This window comes from Chiloscyllium plagiosum, chromosome 41 (genome assembly GCF_004010195.1).
Source record: "Chiloscyllium plagiosum isolate BGI_BamShark_2017 chromosome 41, ASM401019v2, whole genome shotgun sequence".
Lineage (NCBI taxonomy): Eukaryota > Metazoa > Chordata > Chondrichthyes > Orectolobiformes > Hemiscylliidae > Chiloscyllium > Chiloscyllium plagiosum.
Window position 1 is genome coordinate 2,451,539 of NC_057750.1, and position 18,797 is coordinate 2,470,335.

General features: G+C 48.6%; 1 protein-coding gene across 1 annotated transcript in view; it reads left to right on the top strand.

Moving 5' to 3' along the window:
• The window catches only part of LOC122542682 (cytoglobin-1-like), a 54,564-nt gene that overhangs the window by 23,175 nt on the left and 12,592 nt on the right, over positions 1–18,797 (top strand). Inside the window, exons 3-4 of the mRNA XM_043680659.1 lie at positions 9,865–9,972; positions 12,689–12,809. Of these exons, the coding sequence (XP_043536594.1) occupies positions 9,865–9,972; positions 12,689–12,809 (229 nt within the window). The remainder of the gene's footprint in view (positions 1–9,864; positions 9,973–12,688; positions 12,810–18,797) is intronic.

Genomic DNA, 18,797 nt, shown 5'->3' on the forward strand with positions numbered 1-18,797 from the left:
TCAGTGCTGAGGGAGTGCTGCACTGTCAGAGGGTCAGTGCTGAGGGAGTGCTGCACTGTCAGAGGGTCAGTGCTGAGGGAGTGCTGCACTGTCAGAGGGTCAGTGCTGAGGGAGTGCTGCACTGTCAGAGGGTCAGTGCTGAGGGAGTGCTGCACTGTCAGAGGGTCAGTGCTGAGGGAGTGCTGCACTGTCAGAGGGTCAGTGCTGAGGGAGTGCTGCACTGTCAGAGGGTCAGTGCTGAGGGAGTGCTGCACTGTCAGAGGGTCAGTGCTGAGGGAGTGTTGCTCTGTCAGAGGGTCAGTGCTGAGGGAGTGGGCACTGTCAGAGGGTCAGTGCTGAGGAAGTGGGCACTGTCGGAGGGTCAGTGCTGAGGGAGTGGGCACTGTCGGAGCGTCAATGCTGAGGGAGTGCTGCACTGTCGGAGGGTCAGTGCTGAGGGAGTGCTGCACTGTCGGAGGGTCAGTACTGAGGGAGTGCCGCACTGTTAGAGGGTCAGTGCTGAGGGAGTGCCGCACTGTCGGAGGGTCAGTGCTGCACTTTGGAGGGTTACTGTTTTGAATGAGCCTTGAAAGTGGCTGTCTTTCAGTATTGATATAAACTCTCCTGTTGGAAGGAGAGTGGGAGAGCTCTGTGTGTCACATTACTGCAGTGAGGTGAATGAGTGCAGCAATGGCGTACAGACATTTTTGGGCTCTCTGAAATCGTGGAAGACATGAACCCGTGAGCAATGAGAGTCCTGCTGTGAATACATGTTAATGTCAGTGCGAATACGTGTGTCTGTCAATCTTCTTTTCGACGTTAATGTGAGTGTGGATGTGTTTCTCAACCCATACCATACCCCTTCAGCTAAATTCACATTATGATTGCGTGTTTGTAGTTTTCAATTACTCCTCATTAGTAAAACAATAATCTCGGGCAAGAGCATGGTGCACGCATGTTTTGGAATTGTAGCACAAATCTGAGCCTGTTCAAAACATTCCGATATTTACTGACAGCTTTCAGCCCTCTATGTTCCCCCCTGGACCCCACATTCCCCTAGGTGAAAGTGAGGAATGCAGATGCTGGAGATCAGAGTTAAGATTAGAGTGGTGTTGGGAAAGACCTTGGATGCTGCCTGACCTGCTGTGCTTTTCCAGCAGCACTCCAATCCCCACATCCCCCCTTGCAGAGTAAGTTTAAAGCCCTCCCCTCGGGCACTGGCAAAGTACCCCTGAAGGAACTCAGTCCTCCTTCAGGTGGAACCCCGACCAGTTGGTTTTTGCTAGTGAAAGCTTCTTACATTCCTTCATCTGTTTGCTAGCACTGTGGGCCATCCCTAACTGTCCCTGAAGGAGCTGATGGTGATCGGGCCCCACTGCAGTGCCCATGGTGTGGGGTCAACTTCCCAGCGCTTTGAGATTAAAAACCGAAAAAAACCTGCAGATACAGTAAATCAGAAACAGAAACACTGAAGCAGAAGGAGGCCATTCGGCCTTTTGAGGGCTGCCCTACCATTCATCCCCATCATGGCTGATCGTCCAGCCCCACAGCCTAATCCTGCCTTCTCCCAATAACCTTTGATCCCATTTGCCCTCAAGTGCTATATCTGGCCGCCATTCAATGTTTTCATTGAATCCCTACAGTGTGGAAACAGGCCCTTCGGCCCAGCAGAGCCACCCTTACCCTCTGAAGAGTAACCCACCCAAACCCATTCCCCTACACTTCCTCTGACTAATGCACCTAACCTGCACACCCCTGAACAATATGGTCAGCTTAGCATGGCCAATCCACCCTGTCCTGCACACCTTTGGAGTGTGGGAGGAAACTGGAGTGCCCCAACGCAGACACGGGGAGAATGTGCAAACTCCACACAGACAGTCAACCGAGGCTGGAATTGAACCTGGATCCCTGGCGCTGTGAGGTAGCAGCGCTAACCACTGAGCCACCGTGCCGCCCTCTTGGCATCAACTCCTTCCTGTGGTAATGAATCCCACAGGCTCCCCACTCTAGGGGTGAAGAAATATTTCCCCATCTCCATCCCGAATCCAGAGACTGTGACCCCGGTTCTGGACGCACCTGCTATCGGGAACATGCTCCCTGCATCTACCCTGCCTTGTCCTGTTACCCTTCGACCCCTCTATGTAACCAAGAGCTAGTATTCCCTTTGTACATGCTTTCCATTTCCACCTTGTTAATATTTCCCTCGATACCTGGCAATGTTGTCATTTCTCCTGTGTCAATCGCTGTGTAGTTGCAGGCTATGGCCACTGGATGGTGGCATGGTGCAAGTTTCAGTGTCTTTGCCCCAAACGCAGTCACCATGTTGTATTTTAAACATGATTTGGAGATGCCGCTGTTGGACTGGGGTGGACAAAGTTAAAAGTCACACAATACCAGGTTACAGTCCAACAGGTTTATGTGGAAGCACTAGCTTTCACAACCAGTTGATGAAGGAGCAGCGCTCCGAAAGCTAGTGCTTCCACATAAACCTGTTGGACTGTAACCTGGTGTTGTGTGATTTTTAACTTTGTATTTTAAACAACTTGCAGACACAGGTTGTTCTGAAATAACGCGGGTTTTGTCAATGTGAATTTGCTGTAACGTGGTTGACGAATTGGGGACGCTGTTTCTAAAGTGCAAACTTCCAAAATGTGTGTTGGCTGTAACGCGATTACATCACCTACACTTGAAGCGCTGTTGTTAAAGCACGATTTTTCTGTGACATGGGGTTTGCACAAGAACAGAACCATTGCGTTATAACAGTACTTACCTGTATTGGCTGTGGGCAATGCCTTCATGAATTCACTGGGATTAAAGAAAAACATGGAACCTTTGGAACTCTTTCCTGATCAGGCCACCCCCCAGCTGATGCCAATGACTAATTATGGGGGGAGTTCATTTCCTGGGAGACCGAGCACCCACAGACGAGAAGGGTCCCTAAACCCAGTGAGGTGCAAATTTGAGAATGTTGGTGCTCTGAGCCAAATCCGCACATTGGCCATTTTGACTGACCTGGGGTTATAGGCACAGAAAGGTCACCTACTCCCACCAGGGAAGCAGGTGGGTTAGACTTAATGAAAACCTCTTTAACCGGGGATTGAGGATAGGTCAGGGCCTTTGTTCACTTGGTCAAAATCTGGGTTGTAGGGGGCTCTTCTAACCATCCGTTAGACCAAGAGGAGCTCCATCCAGCCCATCGAATCTGATGTGAATTGATTTGTTATTGTCATGTACCTGGGCACAATGAAAAGTTCTGTTGTGTGTGCAGTACAGGCAGATCACACCATACCAGGTGCAGTCGGGTAATGGAACAGAGTGAGGAATACAATGTTACAGCTGTAGACAAGGTGCACAGTGAGTGAGATCAACATTAAATTTAAAATTTGAGAGCTCCATTCAGCAGAATAACAACAGCGGGGAAGAAGCTGTTCTTGAATCTGTTGGCCAGTGTGTTTGAGCTTTTGTATCTTCTATCTGAAGGAAGAGGGTGGGAGAGATTATAACCGGGGTTGGGAGGGGTCTTTGATGATGTGGGAAGCGTAGACAGAGCCAGTGGATGGGAGGTTGGTTTGTGTGATGGACTGGGCTGTGTTCACAGCTCTCTGTCGTTTCTTACCGTCCTGGGCAGAGCAGCTGCCGTACCAGGCCATGGTGCCTCTGGATTGGGTACGTCCCATGGTGCATCTGTAAAAGTTGGTAACATGCTGAATTTCTTCAGCTTCCTGAGGCATTGCTGAGCATTCTTCATAATCATGCCAACGTGGGTGCACTAGGACAGATTGTTGGCAAAGCACAGCAAGTCAGGCAGCATCTGAGGAACAGATTCTCCTGCTGCTCGGATGCTGCCTGACCAACTGTGCTTTTCCAGCATGAGACTCTCAGCTCTGATCTCAGCATCTGCAGTCCTCACTTCCTCCGAGATTGTTGGTGAAGGTCACTCCTGGGAACCTGATGCTCCTGACCATCTCCACCCCATTGATACAGACAGGGGCAGGCCCTGCACTCTGCTTCTTGAAGTCAATGACCAGCTCCTTCATTTTGCTGATGTTGAGGGAGAGATTGTTGTATTTACACCAGTCCACCAAGCACTGCATCTCCTTCCTGGACCTGTCTCACCCACAGCAGCGGTGTCCTCAGCGAACGTGTAGATGGTGGATGGTGTGTCATAACAGACCAGACCACACTGGAGAAACTCAGCAGGACAGGCAGTATCTATGCAGAGAGACAGAGAGACAGAGAGAGAGAGGAAAAACACTGCTGTGACTCATCTCTGGTGGGTCTTGAACCTGTGCTTTCTGGTCCAGAGGTAGGGACATTGCCACTGCACCATAACAGGCTATTCATTCAGGGAATGGGGGCATCACCAGCTAGACAAGCATTGGTAGCCTAAAGGCTGTGGGTCTGGAGTCACATGTAGGCCAGACCACGTAAGGACGGCAGATTTCCTTCCCGACAGGACATTAGTGAGACAGATGTTCCCCAACAGTTGATCATCAATGGGCCCTCAATTCCAGATTTTTATTGGATTCAAATTCAAATTAAACTGACTGCCGTGATGGGATATGAATTGGGGCCTCTGGGTGAACAATCCAATGGCAATGCCATCAGCTTCCACCCTGATTCCGTGATGTGGCATCGATGGAGGAGACATTGATGATGGCGCGTGAACCCGTGATGTTGTCACGGGAGGGGATTGGTCCATCGCTCAGTGGCTTCCTATGGTTGGTTGTTTGGGTCTTTACCAGGAGTTGGCCGTCAGGAAAGTTCCTGGAGAGCGGAGCAGGTGGGTGGGTGGGGGATGACTGTCCCAGCACCTGAGAAAGCCATGCCCCAAACCAGCCAGGCGGATCCCAGATTGTGAAGTTCCCCTTCCTCTCATCCTGGCCGATGCACCCTGCAGCTGAGCAGCTGCTCACTGAGGAAGGGTCTGAGCAGAGAAGTGCAAAGGTCTGACATGTTTACAGCCCAGAAACGGGCCATTTGGCCCATCTGTTCCACGCCAGCCTCTGCCCAACCCGCCTTTACCCCCAACCGCCCTCCTTCCCCTCCCCCATCCCCCCCAAAAATCCCCATCTGCTTCTCCTTCATTCTCCTTCACCAAATCCAAACCCCTCACCCTGCTCCACGGTATCAACTTCCACATTCCCAGCTCCCTCTCTGGGTCATTCCTGATTGCCTTCATTTGGAACCATTCCTGAAGCCTTTGACAATCTCGATCAGGCCGACCCACTCTGCGACCCACTCAGCCCGATCCACTCTGCGACCCACTCTGCGACCCACTCTGCGACCCACTCTGTGACCCACTCAGGCCGACCCACTCTGCGACCCACTCAGGCCAACCCACTCTGCGACCCACTCAGGCCAACCCACTCTGCGACCCACTCAGGCCAACCCTCTCTGCGTTCTCTTTCTCAAGGGGAAGGGAACCATAAACTATTCAGTCTTTTGTTGAAAAATAGGAACAGGAGGAGGCCATTTGGCCCTTCAAGCCTACTCCGCCCTTCAACGTGACCACGGCTGATCATCCAACTCAGTCTCCTGTTTCAACTTGCCTGCCCTATACTTTTTGATCTCTTTAGCCTTGAGACTCTAAACCTCTCTTTGAGAACCACTAGAGAAACTCAACAGGTTTGGGAGCTTGTGTGGAGAGAAATATGGGGAGGGGAGTTAATTTTTCGAGTGAGTTTTTCAGATTGGTATCACAGATCTTCTGAAAGGGTGGAACAGGATCACCTGAAGTGAAGGAACTCCACTGTGCCAAAGGTCCATCCCTCACCAGTCCCCAGAGGGAAAACCGTTTGGTGAGCTGGGACTCAGGGGACCCCTAATCCCTGTTTACCTCAGAGTACCTGGAGGTCACCTATTGTCTACTTGCCTCTAGCCTCCACAGAGAATACTATCCAACAGCTTGTATACAAAATGCAGCTAGTTTTCAAACAGGTTAGACAGAGAGGAACTGTTCCCTCTCAGAAATGCAGCGAGCAGCAGAGGGCCCGGGTTAAACAGACGTTGTTCTGGACCAGACCCATCAAAAATACATAGCCCAGATCCAAACTTTTTCTTACTTTCTCAAGTGCCTAGCATTTTGTTCCAGATGCAATTTGATTGGCCAAACTATCAGATTTAAAACAAAACATGATTTGATTTGATTTATTATCGTCGTGTGTACCTCAGTACAGTGAAAAGTTTTGTTTTGTGAGCAGTACAGGCAAACAAGGACACGCAGATCACAGGGTGCTGAGACAGAGCAAGGAATACAGGGTTACAGCTGCACAGGGTGAGTGCTAAGCAAGATCAAGGTTATTTGAAGTTAGAGATGTCCATTCAGCCGTCTCGTAAGGGCAGGGAAGAAGCTGTTTCTGAACCGGCTGTTGCCTGCGTTTAAACCTCTGTATCTTCTGCCTTCTTGGGGTTGTAGGAGAGTGTTACTGGGACGGAATGTGTCACCGATGGTGTTGGCAGTCTTTCCATGACACGAGAAGTATAGATGGAGTCAGTGGGTAGAAGATTGGCTTCTGGAATAACTAAACTCTATTAGAAAACTTAACAGAATAATAGATTATTTAACTATGAAACAGTAACTGTTCCAAGATAGTGACATCCCATAAACCCACCCTTGACAAAGGCAAATTCAGAAAAAACAAGGCTCACATATAACTCCAGGAGCAGGAAAACACCAAGAGGAATCTCCAAGAGGGAGAGATGTTCAACAGCTTCCAAACCCCGCTAACACCCGTAACAACAACCACGAAAAGCTAAAACTAAAAATTCTGGCTCTGTGGGAGCTTGACCACACTCAGTCAGGCTGCTGCTATTGTTCCAACATTTTGTTTTAAAACCCAAGGCCTCACAAGTTGTTTATGAGTTTTTATTACACAGAACGGCACCTCTGCCTTAAAACCTCTCCTCAAACAAAACGTGTTATGCATAACATGTACGGGCAATTACTGTCTCATCGAACAAGTGTAGGGTACAAATTCCTGTGGCTTGCCTTGAAATAAACCACAAAACAAAATTGGTTCATGTGCAGACAAGAAAAAAATCAGGAGCTGAAATGTTCCAGAGTCAAAGCTTCACTGGCCTTTAGACAAACTTTTGGCTCTCACCTTCACTCTCAAGAGTAATTAGTCTGTGTATAAACTCAGCTGTGTTAATTCGACTTGAACTATATAATCCAGCCTTAAAGACACATTCATCACAAACTTAACCTCGAGCTAAAGATTGAAAATTAATAATGATGCTTTTGCTGTGGGCGGCACGGTGGTACAGTGGTTAGCACTGCTGCCTCACAGCGCCAGAGACCCGGGTTCAATTCCCGCCTCAGGCGACTGACTGTGTGGAGTTTGCACGTTCTCCCCGTGTCTGCGTGGGTTTCCTCCGGGTGCTCCGGTTTCCTCCCACAGTCCAAAGATGTGCAGGGTCAGGTGAATTGGCCATGCTAAATTGCCCGTAGTGTTAGGTAAGGGGTAAATGTAGGGGTATGGGTGGGTTTCGCTTCGGCGGGTCGGTGTGGACTTGTTGGGCCGAAGGGCCTGTTTCTACACTGTAATCTAATCTAATCTAAATTGCAAATTCACATTTGCAAAGTAAGAGTAGAAATGTAACCTACAGCCCCTACTCTGTCAATCATATCTGATCAGATTAAGCCAGATTTCTGCTTGCTTCCAGTAATTTTTCACCTGCTTTCTTATGAAGAATCTATTGAACTTTGGGTTCAAAAATAGTCCTGTCATCTGCTTCCAGCCCTTTTACAGTAACAAGGTACCAAAGACTCATTAGTTAGAAGCACTGACTTATCATTAGCAGAGCTGTGAGAGGGTTACAAATGTGTGTCTCAATACAGACAGGTTCTGATGTGAATGGGTGACCTCCTCCTGTTTTCTATGTTTCTATGAAGGGCTGAATAGTCTGCTCCTGTATCTAGGTGAAAGTGAGGACTGCAGATGCTGGAGATCAGAGTCAAGGTTAGAGTGGTGCTGGAAAAGCACATCCCGGATGCTGCCTGACCTGCTGTGCTTTTCCAACAGCACTCTAATCTCTACTCTTGTATCTATTTTCTTAGCACAGCTCAGAATGTCTGAAATATATTGAGAAAAGAAAACTAGGACTGAATGCATGCAGTTGTTGGCCAAGACTGTTTTGTTTTGTGGCAATCTAATTTGTACTTGGCATCAAACTGGAAGCTGCAGTTCAATTCTGTAGTTGCCAACCTTAATCAGGGCTTTGCTGAGGCTCTCCCAGTGAAAGAGCAATGTAATTAAGGACCAGTTGAAACTGGATCCTCATTAATTGAGTCAGATCGACATTTTGTTTTTGAGTTGCACTAAGTTGGCCAGTTTTACGCGCACCCAGAGGGGAACTTACAATAGAATGTAGGGTTAAGTGATTGAGGGAGTTAGGGGGGAGGGAGGGAAAGAGGGGTTCTGTTGATTATCATAAACTTTTCCAGCCTCAGGAAATGATTCGTATTCTGCAACAGGAGAAGGGGATTATTTGGTGAGCATTTGTTAAAGTGACTGAACTTTAAGCTTGATTTGGAGATGCCGGTGTTGGACTGGGGTGTACAAAGTTAAAAATCACACAACACCAGGTTATAGTCCAACAGGTTTAATTGGAAGCGCTAGCTTTCAGAGCGCCACTCCTTCATCAGGTGGTTGTGGAGGACACAATTGTAAGACACACAATTTATAGCAAAAGTTTACACTGTGATGTAACTGAAATTATACATTGAAAAATACCTTGATTGTTTGTTGAGTCTCTCATCTGTTAGAATCACAAAACTTTTTTTAAAAGTTACATTCTCAGGTTAACTGTAACAATTGGTGTTAGTCAGACAATATGTTGACGGTGTTAGACAGAGAACACAGGGGGCCAACACCTTCAACATCTTATCTGGCTGACACCAATTGTTACAGTTAACCTGAGAATGTAACTTATAAAAAAAGTTTTGTGATTGACATATGAAAGAAGTGAAACGATCACGGTCATTCTAACAGATGAGAGACTCAACAAACAATCAAGGTATTTTTCAATGTATAATTTCAGTTACATCACACTGTAAATTTTTGCTATAAATTGTGTGTCTTACAATTGTGTCCTCCACAACCACCTGATGAAGGAGCGTCGCTCCGAAAGCTAGTGCTTCCAATTAAATCTGTTGGGCTATAACCTGGGGTTGTGTGATTTTGAACTTTAAGCTGTTCTTTGACGGGCTGGTTATAAAGGTGTTTATCACATTTGCCTTCACTGCTCCTCACCTGAGGAAGGGGCAGCGCTCCAAAAGCTTGTGATTTCAAATAAACTGGTTGGACTATAATCAGTCGAGAGTGTGGTGCTGGAAAAACACAGCAGGTCAGGCAGCATCCGAGGAGCAGGAGAGTCGACGTTCCGGGCATAAGCCTTTCATCGGGAATATCCTCGACACTGATCTCCAGCATCTGCAATCCTCACTTTCTCCTCCTTGACTCTAAGCTGGTGTGGCTTCAAATGTTTGTTAAGCGAGGGGTGTGAAAGGTTATCGGAGGGTAGGTGGGAGGGAAGATTTGGGTTTCTAGTCAGATCGGCCATGATGGTGGAGCAGGCTAGAGGGGCTGAATGGTCTACTCATGCTGTTATTTCCTCCACACATTTCTTTCCCATCTTGGTGGACTGTTTGGGGATTTGCAAACTAGAGAGATACAGCAACCCTGGGATTGCCTTCGACAATGTCCCTTTTTTTTGGCAAATGAAGAGTACAGAGCCGGGCGCAGACAAAGATTAGACCGTACAGTGGGGTCTGGCATCGGACCGTGTGTTTGGATATATCCCCTGCCCATCTGAACTGAGCAATGCCAAGGAGGGTAGTCAGGCCTGCTCTGAAAGCTCTCTCTCTCATTCTTTTTGCAGGTTGTTTGAAACTCACCCTGAATGTAAAGATGTCTTCTTCCTCTTCCGTGACATTGATGATCTTCAGCAGCTGAAGATGAGCAAGGAGCTACAATCTCACGGGCTCCGGTCAGTAATGTTAACACGATGGTGGCAACTGGGCTTGGGGGAATGAGGGAGGGGCATGGGAGGGGTAATAACCTGCTGCTTGCATTTCCAAGGGGCAGGAATTGGGTGCTAGGGTAGATGGGGAATGTGTTTACAGACCAGGCCTGACACCCTCAAAACATTTCAAGAAAGGAGCCCAGGCCCTAATGTTTCTTGTTGTTTTAAGCAGGAGTAAAGTGGATAATCCAGGAGTGATGCAGCTCACCCAACCACTCAGTTTTAAACAAAACAGAGTTTATTTACAGACTACTGACTGAAACACAAACAGAAGAGAATACAATATAGAGTAACTTAACCTGTCTGAAAACCCATTCGACTCTATCACAACTTAATGAGGCTGTTCCAATACTTGCCTCAATCCCCATAAACACCCACTTGGCACAAAAAAGGTAAACTCAAACACGGGTTCTAACAGGAGAGAGACAGAGAGAGAAAGAATAAAATAATTTTTTTATAGTGACAACAACATCACACCGGGGCTGGACTGGGGTGGGGAAAGTCTGAGGTCACACAACGCCAGGTTATAGTCAAATGAACCTGTTGGACTGTAACCTGGTATTGGATAACTTTGGACTTAGGTTGTCATCTATCACCCATTCCGAATTGGTGGGATTTAAAACAAAACCCGTTGGTCTCAGTTACTTCCATCGTCTGTTTCACTGCCCTCAGTGCGTTCTCACTGCAATCATAGTCCAGTCAGTGCTCTGTACCCAGTCAGCTCTGTCTCCAGCGCTGGGTAGGTTGGTAAGCATTGTCAGCTCTACTCAGCTGGTAATTTGAGCTAGACATGAAAAAGTAACTCAACCACTTCACTCACACTAGTCTGAGCTAGTATCACATGTCTCCGGGGACAGAGCATAGCTTTTGTTATTAGTCACTCATGGGATGTGGGTGTCACTGGGTTGGTCTAACATTTATTACCTGTCCCTAGTTGCCCCTTGAGAAGGTGGGGGTGAGCTGCCTTCTTGAACCGCTGCAGTACATGTGATGTGGGTTGACCCACAATGCCCTTAGGGAGGCTGCTTTGTCCTGGATGGTGTCAAGCTTCTTGAGTGTTGTTGGAGCTGCTCCCATCCAGGGCAAGGGGGGAGTATTCCCTCACACTCCTGACCTTGTGGATGGTGGGACAGGCTTTGGGGAGTCAGGAGGTGAGGTACTCGCTGCAGGATTCCCAGCCTCGGTGTCAAGTCCGTGTTGATCAGCTGACATCATCAGTTACAACACGAACACAGCCTTCCGTTAGTGAGATGACAATTCAGCGAAGGTTTGAGATTTCAGCAATATGCCCTTTCACTTTAATGCCTTTGGCTGGAAAGTTAGTTGAGAAAGTTTCATGGCAATGAAGTCAGAGCTCACCTCGAATGAGCCCTGGCAGGTAGGTGATGTCAGTTTGGAGAGTTAGCTGGCTGGGATATTTCTGCAGGGATTCTCGGAGGATGTTAGCTGGCTAATCATGACAAGCAATGCCCATACCACAGTCACCAACAAAAGCAGAAATTGCCGGAAAAAGATCAGCAGGTCTGTGGAGAGAAATCAGATTTAACGTTTCACATCCAGTGACCCTTCCTCAGAACGGGCGTGGGCTTGGAACCCCAGGGTTGAAGTCACTGAATGTAAATGCATCTCCTTTCTGCAGTGGGATCTGAACCTCTGCTCTCAGAGGCTGAGCTTCTGCATTACTAACCCAATGTTACCACCATCGACCTTCAACCTGCCCTGTTTCTGTGACTAACCACCTACAGAATCTCAAATGTATTATCTTCAGGAAGATAAAATCCGATAGAACTATGGGTCGCTGTAAATCAGAAGCAAAACCAGTGATTGCTGGAAAAGCTCAGCAGGGTGGCTCAGTGGTTAGCACTGCTGCCTCACAGCACCAGGAACCCAGGTTTAATTCCAGCCTTGGGCAACTGTCTGTGTGGAGTTTGCACATTCTCCCCGTGTCTGCGTGGGTTTCCTTCAGGTGCTCCGGTTTCCTCCCACAGTCCATAAATGAGCAAGTCAGGGTGAATTGGCTGTGGGAAATTGCCCATCAGGGATGGGCAAATGTGGAGTAATAAAGTAGGGAAATGGGTCTGGTGGACAGCTCTTCAGAGGTTCGGTGTGGACTTGTTGGGCCGAATGGCCCGTTTCCACACTGTGGGGATTCTAAGATTCAAGGTCTGGCAGTGTGTGTGGAGAAAAATCAGAGCCAACATTTTGGGTCAGGTGACCCTTCCTTGGCTCCTCTGAAGATGGGTCACTCAACCTGAAACGTTAACTCTGATTTCTCTCCACACATGCTGCCAGATCTGCTGAGCTTTTCCAGCAATCTCTGTTTTGGTTCTCCATAAGATAACCACTTCTCCAACTTAACCAATCAAGCGAGGGCCGCTTTGTCCTGGATGGTGTTGAGCTTCTTGAGTGTTGGTGGAGCTGCCCCCATCCAGGGCAAGTGGGGAGTATCCCCTCACACAAAGTGTGGGACCATTGAAGCAGATATCGAGAGCCTGGATATTTTCGACGATAGATTTGTCTGAGGTGGGTTGGGATCCATACTGTAACCCATTAGCTTCTGTGTTCACCCTGTGAGCACTAGTCCCAGAGAAGTGCGTTGTGAGGAGTCAGGGAAGAAACGGGCTGAGATGCAAAGGTGGCCATCATTGTCTCGGTGTAACGGGGGACGTGTCTCTTCCAGTGTAATGTCCTTCATCGAGAAGAGTGTGGCCCGACTGGAACAGGAAGACAAACTGGAGCAGCTAGCTTTCGAACTTGGCCGAAGCCATTGCAGATACAATGCTCCCCCGAAGTATTATGAGGTAAGGTTTGTTCAGAACTGCACTGTGGGCAGCTGTCTGCATTGGGCATGGCTTCCTCCAGGCACAACCGGGGGCAAATGAACAAAGCTGTCTTTCATGGAATTGCTGGCACATTACAGAAAGACACCATCCCTCAGCACTGACCCTCCGACAGTGCCCACTCCCTCAGTACTGACCCTCCAACAGTGCCCACTCCCTCAGCACTGACCCTCCAACAGTGCCCACTCCCTCAGCACTGATCCTCCGACAGGGCCCATTCCCTCAGCACTGACCCTCTGACAGTGCGGCACTCCCTCAGCACTGACCCTCTGACAGTGTGGCACTCCCTCAGGACTGACCCTCTGACAGTACCCACTCCCTCAGCACTGACCCTCTGGCAGTGTGGCACTCCCTCAGCACTGACCCTCCAACAGTGCGGCACTCCCTCAGGACTGACCCTCTGACAGTGCGGCACTCCCTCGGCAATGACCCTCCTAATAGTGAAGGAAGAGATGCTATGCTTTCCTCTATTGGTCAGAGAAATGAGTGTCAGGATTGGGAGATCATGTTGGGACTGCACAGGACATTGCTTCGGCCGCTTTTGGAAAACTGTGTTCAATTCTGGTCTCCCTGCTGTAGCAGAGTGATGTTGTGAAACTTGAAAGGGTTCTGAAATGATTTACCAGGCTGTTACCGGGAATGGAGGGCTTGAGCTACAGGGAGAGGCTGAATAGGCTGGGACTGTTTTCCCTGGAGCATCGGAGCTGAGGGGTGGACCTTATAGAGGATTATAAAATCATGAGGGACATGGAGAGGGTAAGTAGACAAGGTCTTTTCCACGGGGTAGGAGAGTCCAGAACTAGAGGGAATAGGTTTAGGGTGAGAGGGGAAAGATATAAAAGAGACCTAAGGGGCAATGTTTTCATACCATGAGGGACATGGAGAGGGTAAGTAGACAAGGTCTTTTCCATGGGGTAGGAGAGTCCAGAACTAGAGGGAATAGGTTTAGGGTAAGAGGGGAAAGATATAAAAGAGACCTAAGGGGCAATGTTTTCATACAGAGGGTGGTGTGTTCATGGAATGAGCTGCCAGAGGAAGTGGTGGAGACTGTTATTATTACAGTAGCGCCTCGACTTACGAACTTAATCCATTCCGGGACCCAGTTCGCGAACGGAAACGTTTGTGAACTGAATCAATGTTACCCATTGTTCGGATAGCGTAGGAATGCTGGGACGGCTGTTCACAGCGCACGCGCCAAAGACAAACTGAATGAGGTCACGCGGGGCCCAAGAGCTTTTGCGTTCAACAAGCGCGTGGCAAAGCAGAACAATGAAACCACATGGTCGCACACGGGCTTTTTGTGTTCGTACCTTCGTTCGTACCTTGAATTTGGTACGTACATTGAAGCAAAATTTTATGTACAATCCTGTTCGTAAACTGATTGGCTCATGAACGGGGTCGTTCGTATGTCGAGGCGCTGCTGTACAACATTTAAAAGGCATCTGGATGGGTATATGAATAGGAAGGGTTTGGAGGGATATGGGTCAAATGCTGGGAAATGCGACTAGATTGGGTTGGGATATCTGGTCGGCATGGACGGCTGGAGTAAAGTGTCAGTTTCTGAACTGTACAGCTCTATGAATCCATACATCAGCTGCAGTCAAATTATACACATTTCATGATGCAATTCGGTTTTGCCACATGGGAACCTTGAAGTGACCTCACCCTACCAGATGTTATCGCCACCCTGCAACACTTTATCCCCACACTGCAACACGTTATCCCCACGCTGCAACACGTTATCCCCATGCTGCAACAAGTTGTCCCCACTCTGCAACACATTACCCACACACTGCAACACGTTATCCCCATGCTGCAACACGTTATCCACACGCTGCAACACGTTATCCCCATGCTGCAACACGTTATCCACACGCTGCAACAAGTTATCCCCACTCTGCAACACATTACCCACACACTGCAACACGTTATCCCCATGCTGCAACACGTTATCCACACGCTGCAACACGTTATCCACACGCTCAACAAGTTACCCTCACTCTGTAACATGTTATCCCCATCCTGCAACAAGTTATCCTCATCCTGCAACACGTTATCCCTACCCTGCAACAGGTTATCTCCACCCGGAAACACGTTATCCCATCCTGCAACACGTTATCCACACACTGCAACACGTTATCCACACGCTGCAACACGTCATCCCACCCTGCAACACATTATCCACACACTGCAACATGTTATCCCCACCCTGTAACATGTCATCCCCACCCTGTAACATGTCATCCCCACCCTGAAACACATTATCCCATCCTGCAACACGTTATCCGCACACTGCAACACATTATCCACACACTGCAACACGTTATCCCCACGCTGCAACACGTCATCCCACATTGCAAGACATTATCCACACACTGCAACTCGTTATCCACACGCTGCAACACATTATTCACACGCTGCAACACGTCATCCCCATGCTGCAATACATTATCCCCACCCTGCAACACGTTATCCTCACGCTGCAACACGTTATCACCACACAGCAACAAGTTATCCCCACGCTGCAACACATTATCCCCATGCTGCAACAAATTATCCCCTCCCTGCAACACGTTATCCCCATGCTGCAACAAGTTATCCCCACACTGCAACACATTATCCCCACCCTGCAACACATTATCCACACACTGCAACACGTTATCCCCACCCTGCAACACGTTATCCACACGCTGCAACACGTTATCCCCACGCTGCAACATGTCATCCCACACTGCAACACATTATCCACACACTGCAACACATTATCCCCACGCTGCAACACGTTATCCTCACCCTGCAACACGTTATCCCCACCCTGCAACACGTTATCCCCACGCTGCAACACGTTATCCCCACGCTGCAACACGTTATCCTCATGCTGCAACACGTTATCCACACACTGCAACACGTTATCCACACACTGCAACACGTTATCCCCACGCTGCAACATATTATCGAAACGCTGCAACACGTTATCCACACGCTGCAACACGTTATCCCCACCCTGCAACACGTTATCCACACGCTGCAACATGTTATCCACACGCTGCAACATGTTATCCACACAGTGTAACAAGTTATCCTCACACAGCAACAAGTTATCCCCACCCTGCAACACATTATCCCCACGCTGAAACATGTTATCCCACACTGCAACACGTTATCCTCACACAGCAACACGTAATCCCCACACTGCAACCCGTTAACCACACGCTGCAACACGTTATCCCCACCCTGCAACACGTTATACCCACGCTGCAACATGTTATCCCCACACTGCAACACGTTATCCCCACACTGCAACACATTATCCCCACGCTGCAACATGTTATCTCCACACTGCAACACATTATCCCCACGCTGCAACACATTATCCACACACTGCAACACATTATCCCCACGCTGCAACGCGCTATCCCCACACTGCAACACGTTATCCCTACGCTGCAACATGTTATCCCCACCCTGCAACACGTTATCCCCACGCTGCAACACGTTATCCACACCCTGCAACAAGTTATCCCCACGCTGCAACATATTATCCACACGCTGCAACACATTATCCCCACGCTGCAACACGTTATCCCCACGCTGAAACACGTTATCCCCATGCTGCAACAAGCTATCCCCACACTGCAACAAGTTATTCCCACCCTACAACATGATACCCTCACACTGCAACACGTTATCCCAACAGTAAAACATGTTATCCCCACGCTGCAACACGTTATCCCCACCCTGGAACAAGTTATCCCCAGCCTGCAACACGTTATCCCCACGCTGCAACACGTTATCCCCACGCTGCAACACGTTATCCACACACTGCAACAAGTTATCCCCACACTGCAACAAGTTATCCTCACACAGCAACACGTTATCCCCATCCTGCAACAAGTTATCCCCACATTTCAACACGTAATCCCCACACTGCAACCCGTTATTCCCTACAACACGTTATCCTCACACTGCAACACATTATCCCCACGCTGCAACAAGTTATCCCCATGCTGCAACACGTTATCCACATGCTGCAACACATTATCCCCACCATGCAACACGTTATCCCCACGCTGCAACACGTTATCCCCACCCTGCACCAAGTTATCCCCATGTTGCAACACGTTATCCACATGCTGCAACATGTTATCCCCACGCTGCATCGCGTTATCCCCACGCTGCAACGCGTTATCCCCACGCTGCAACAAGTTATCCCCACGCTGCAACAAGTTATCCCCACGCTGCAACAAGTTATCCCCACGCTGCAACAAGTTATCCCCACGCTGCAACAAGTTATCCCCACGCTGCAACAAGTTATCCCCACGCTGCAACAAGTTATCCCCACGCTGCAACAAGTTATCCCCACGCTGCAACAAGTTATCCCCACGCTGCAACAAGTTATCCCCACGCTGCCCACACTGCAACCCGTTATTCCCTACAACACGTTATCCCCACGCTGCAATACATTATCCCCACGCTGCAACAAGTTATCCCCATGCTGCAACACGTTATCCACATGTTGCAACATGTTATCCCCACGCTGCATCACGTTATCCCCATGCTGCAACACGTTATCCCCACACTCCAACGCATTATCCCCACGCTGCAACAAGTTATCCCCATGTTGCAACACGTTATCCACATGCTGCAACAAGTTATCCCCATGCTGCAACACGTTATCCACATGTTGCAACACATTATCCCCACCATGCAACGCATTATCCCCATGCTGCATCAAGTTATCCCCACGCTGCAACACGTTATCCCCACACTGCAACATGTCATCCCCACCCTGTAACCAGTTATCCCCACACTGCAACACGTTATCCAACCCTGCTACAAGTTATCTCAACCTGCAACAAGTTATTCCCACCCTGCAACTTGTTATCCCAAGGCGGCAACAAGTTATCATGACACTGCAACACGTTACCCCAAACCTGCAACATGTTATCTCGACACTGAAATGCATTATCCCAAATATGCAATAAGATTGCCCAACACTGCAACACGTTATCCCCACCCTGCAACAAGTTATCCCTATGCTGCAACAAGTTATCCCCACCCTGCAACATGTTAACCCCACCCTGCAACAAGTTATCCCCACCCTGCAACAAGTTATCCTGACATTGCAACTAGTTATCCCGACATTGTAACATGTTGTCTCCACCCAAGAACAAGTTATCCCAACACAGCAACAAGTTATCCCGACACTACAACAAGTTATCCCAAATATGCAATAAGATTTCCCAACACTGCAACAAGTTATCCCCACCCTGCAACACGTTATCCACTCACTGCAACAAATTATCCCAACACTGTGACAAGTTATCCTCAAACTGAAATACATAATCCATGCACTGCAACAAGTTGTTGCAACATTGCAAAAAGTTATCCCCACAGTGTAACAAGTTATTCCAACACTACAACATGTTATCCTGACATTGCTACATGTTATCCCAACAGTGCAACAAGTTATTCCGATATTGTAACACATTATCTCCACCCTAGAACAAGTTATCCCAACACAGCAACAAGTTACCCCGCCCTGCAACAAATTATCCTGACATTGCAACTAGTTATGTGAGACATTGTCTCAGCCTGCTCCTGCCCCACTGAACTCCTCTCTGCCGGGATGATTGGGCATAGTCAGTACGTTGTCTCAGCTTGCTCCTGCCCCACCGAACTCATCTCTGCATACCTCAACACAGTCCTATCCCCCTTAGTCCAAGAACTCCCCACCTACGTTCGGGACACTACCCACGCCCTCCACCTCCTCCATGATTTTCGCTTCCCCGGTCCCCAACGCCTTATCTTCACCATGGACATCCAGTCCCTGTACACCTCCATCCCCCATCACGAAGGACTCAAAGCCCTCCGCTTCTTCCTTTCCCACAGTACGAACCAGTACCCTTCCACTGACGCCCTCCTTCAACTGACTGAACTGGTCCTCAC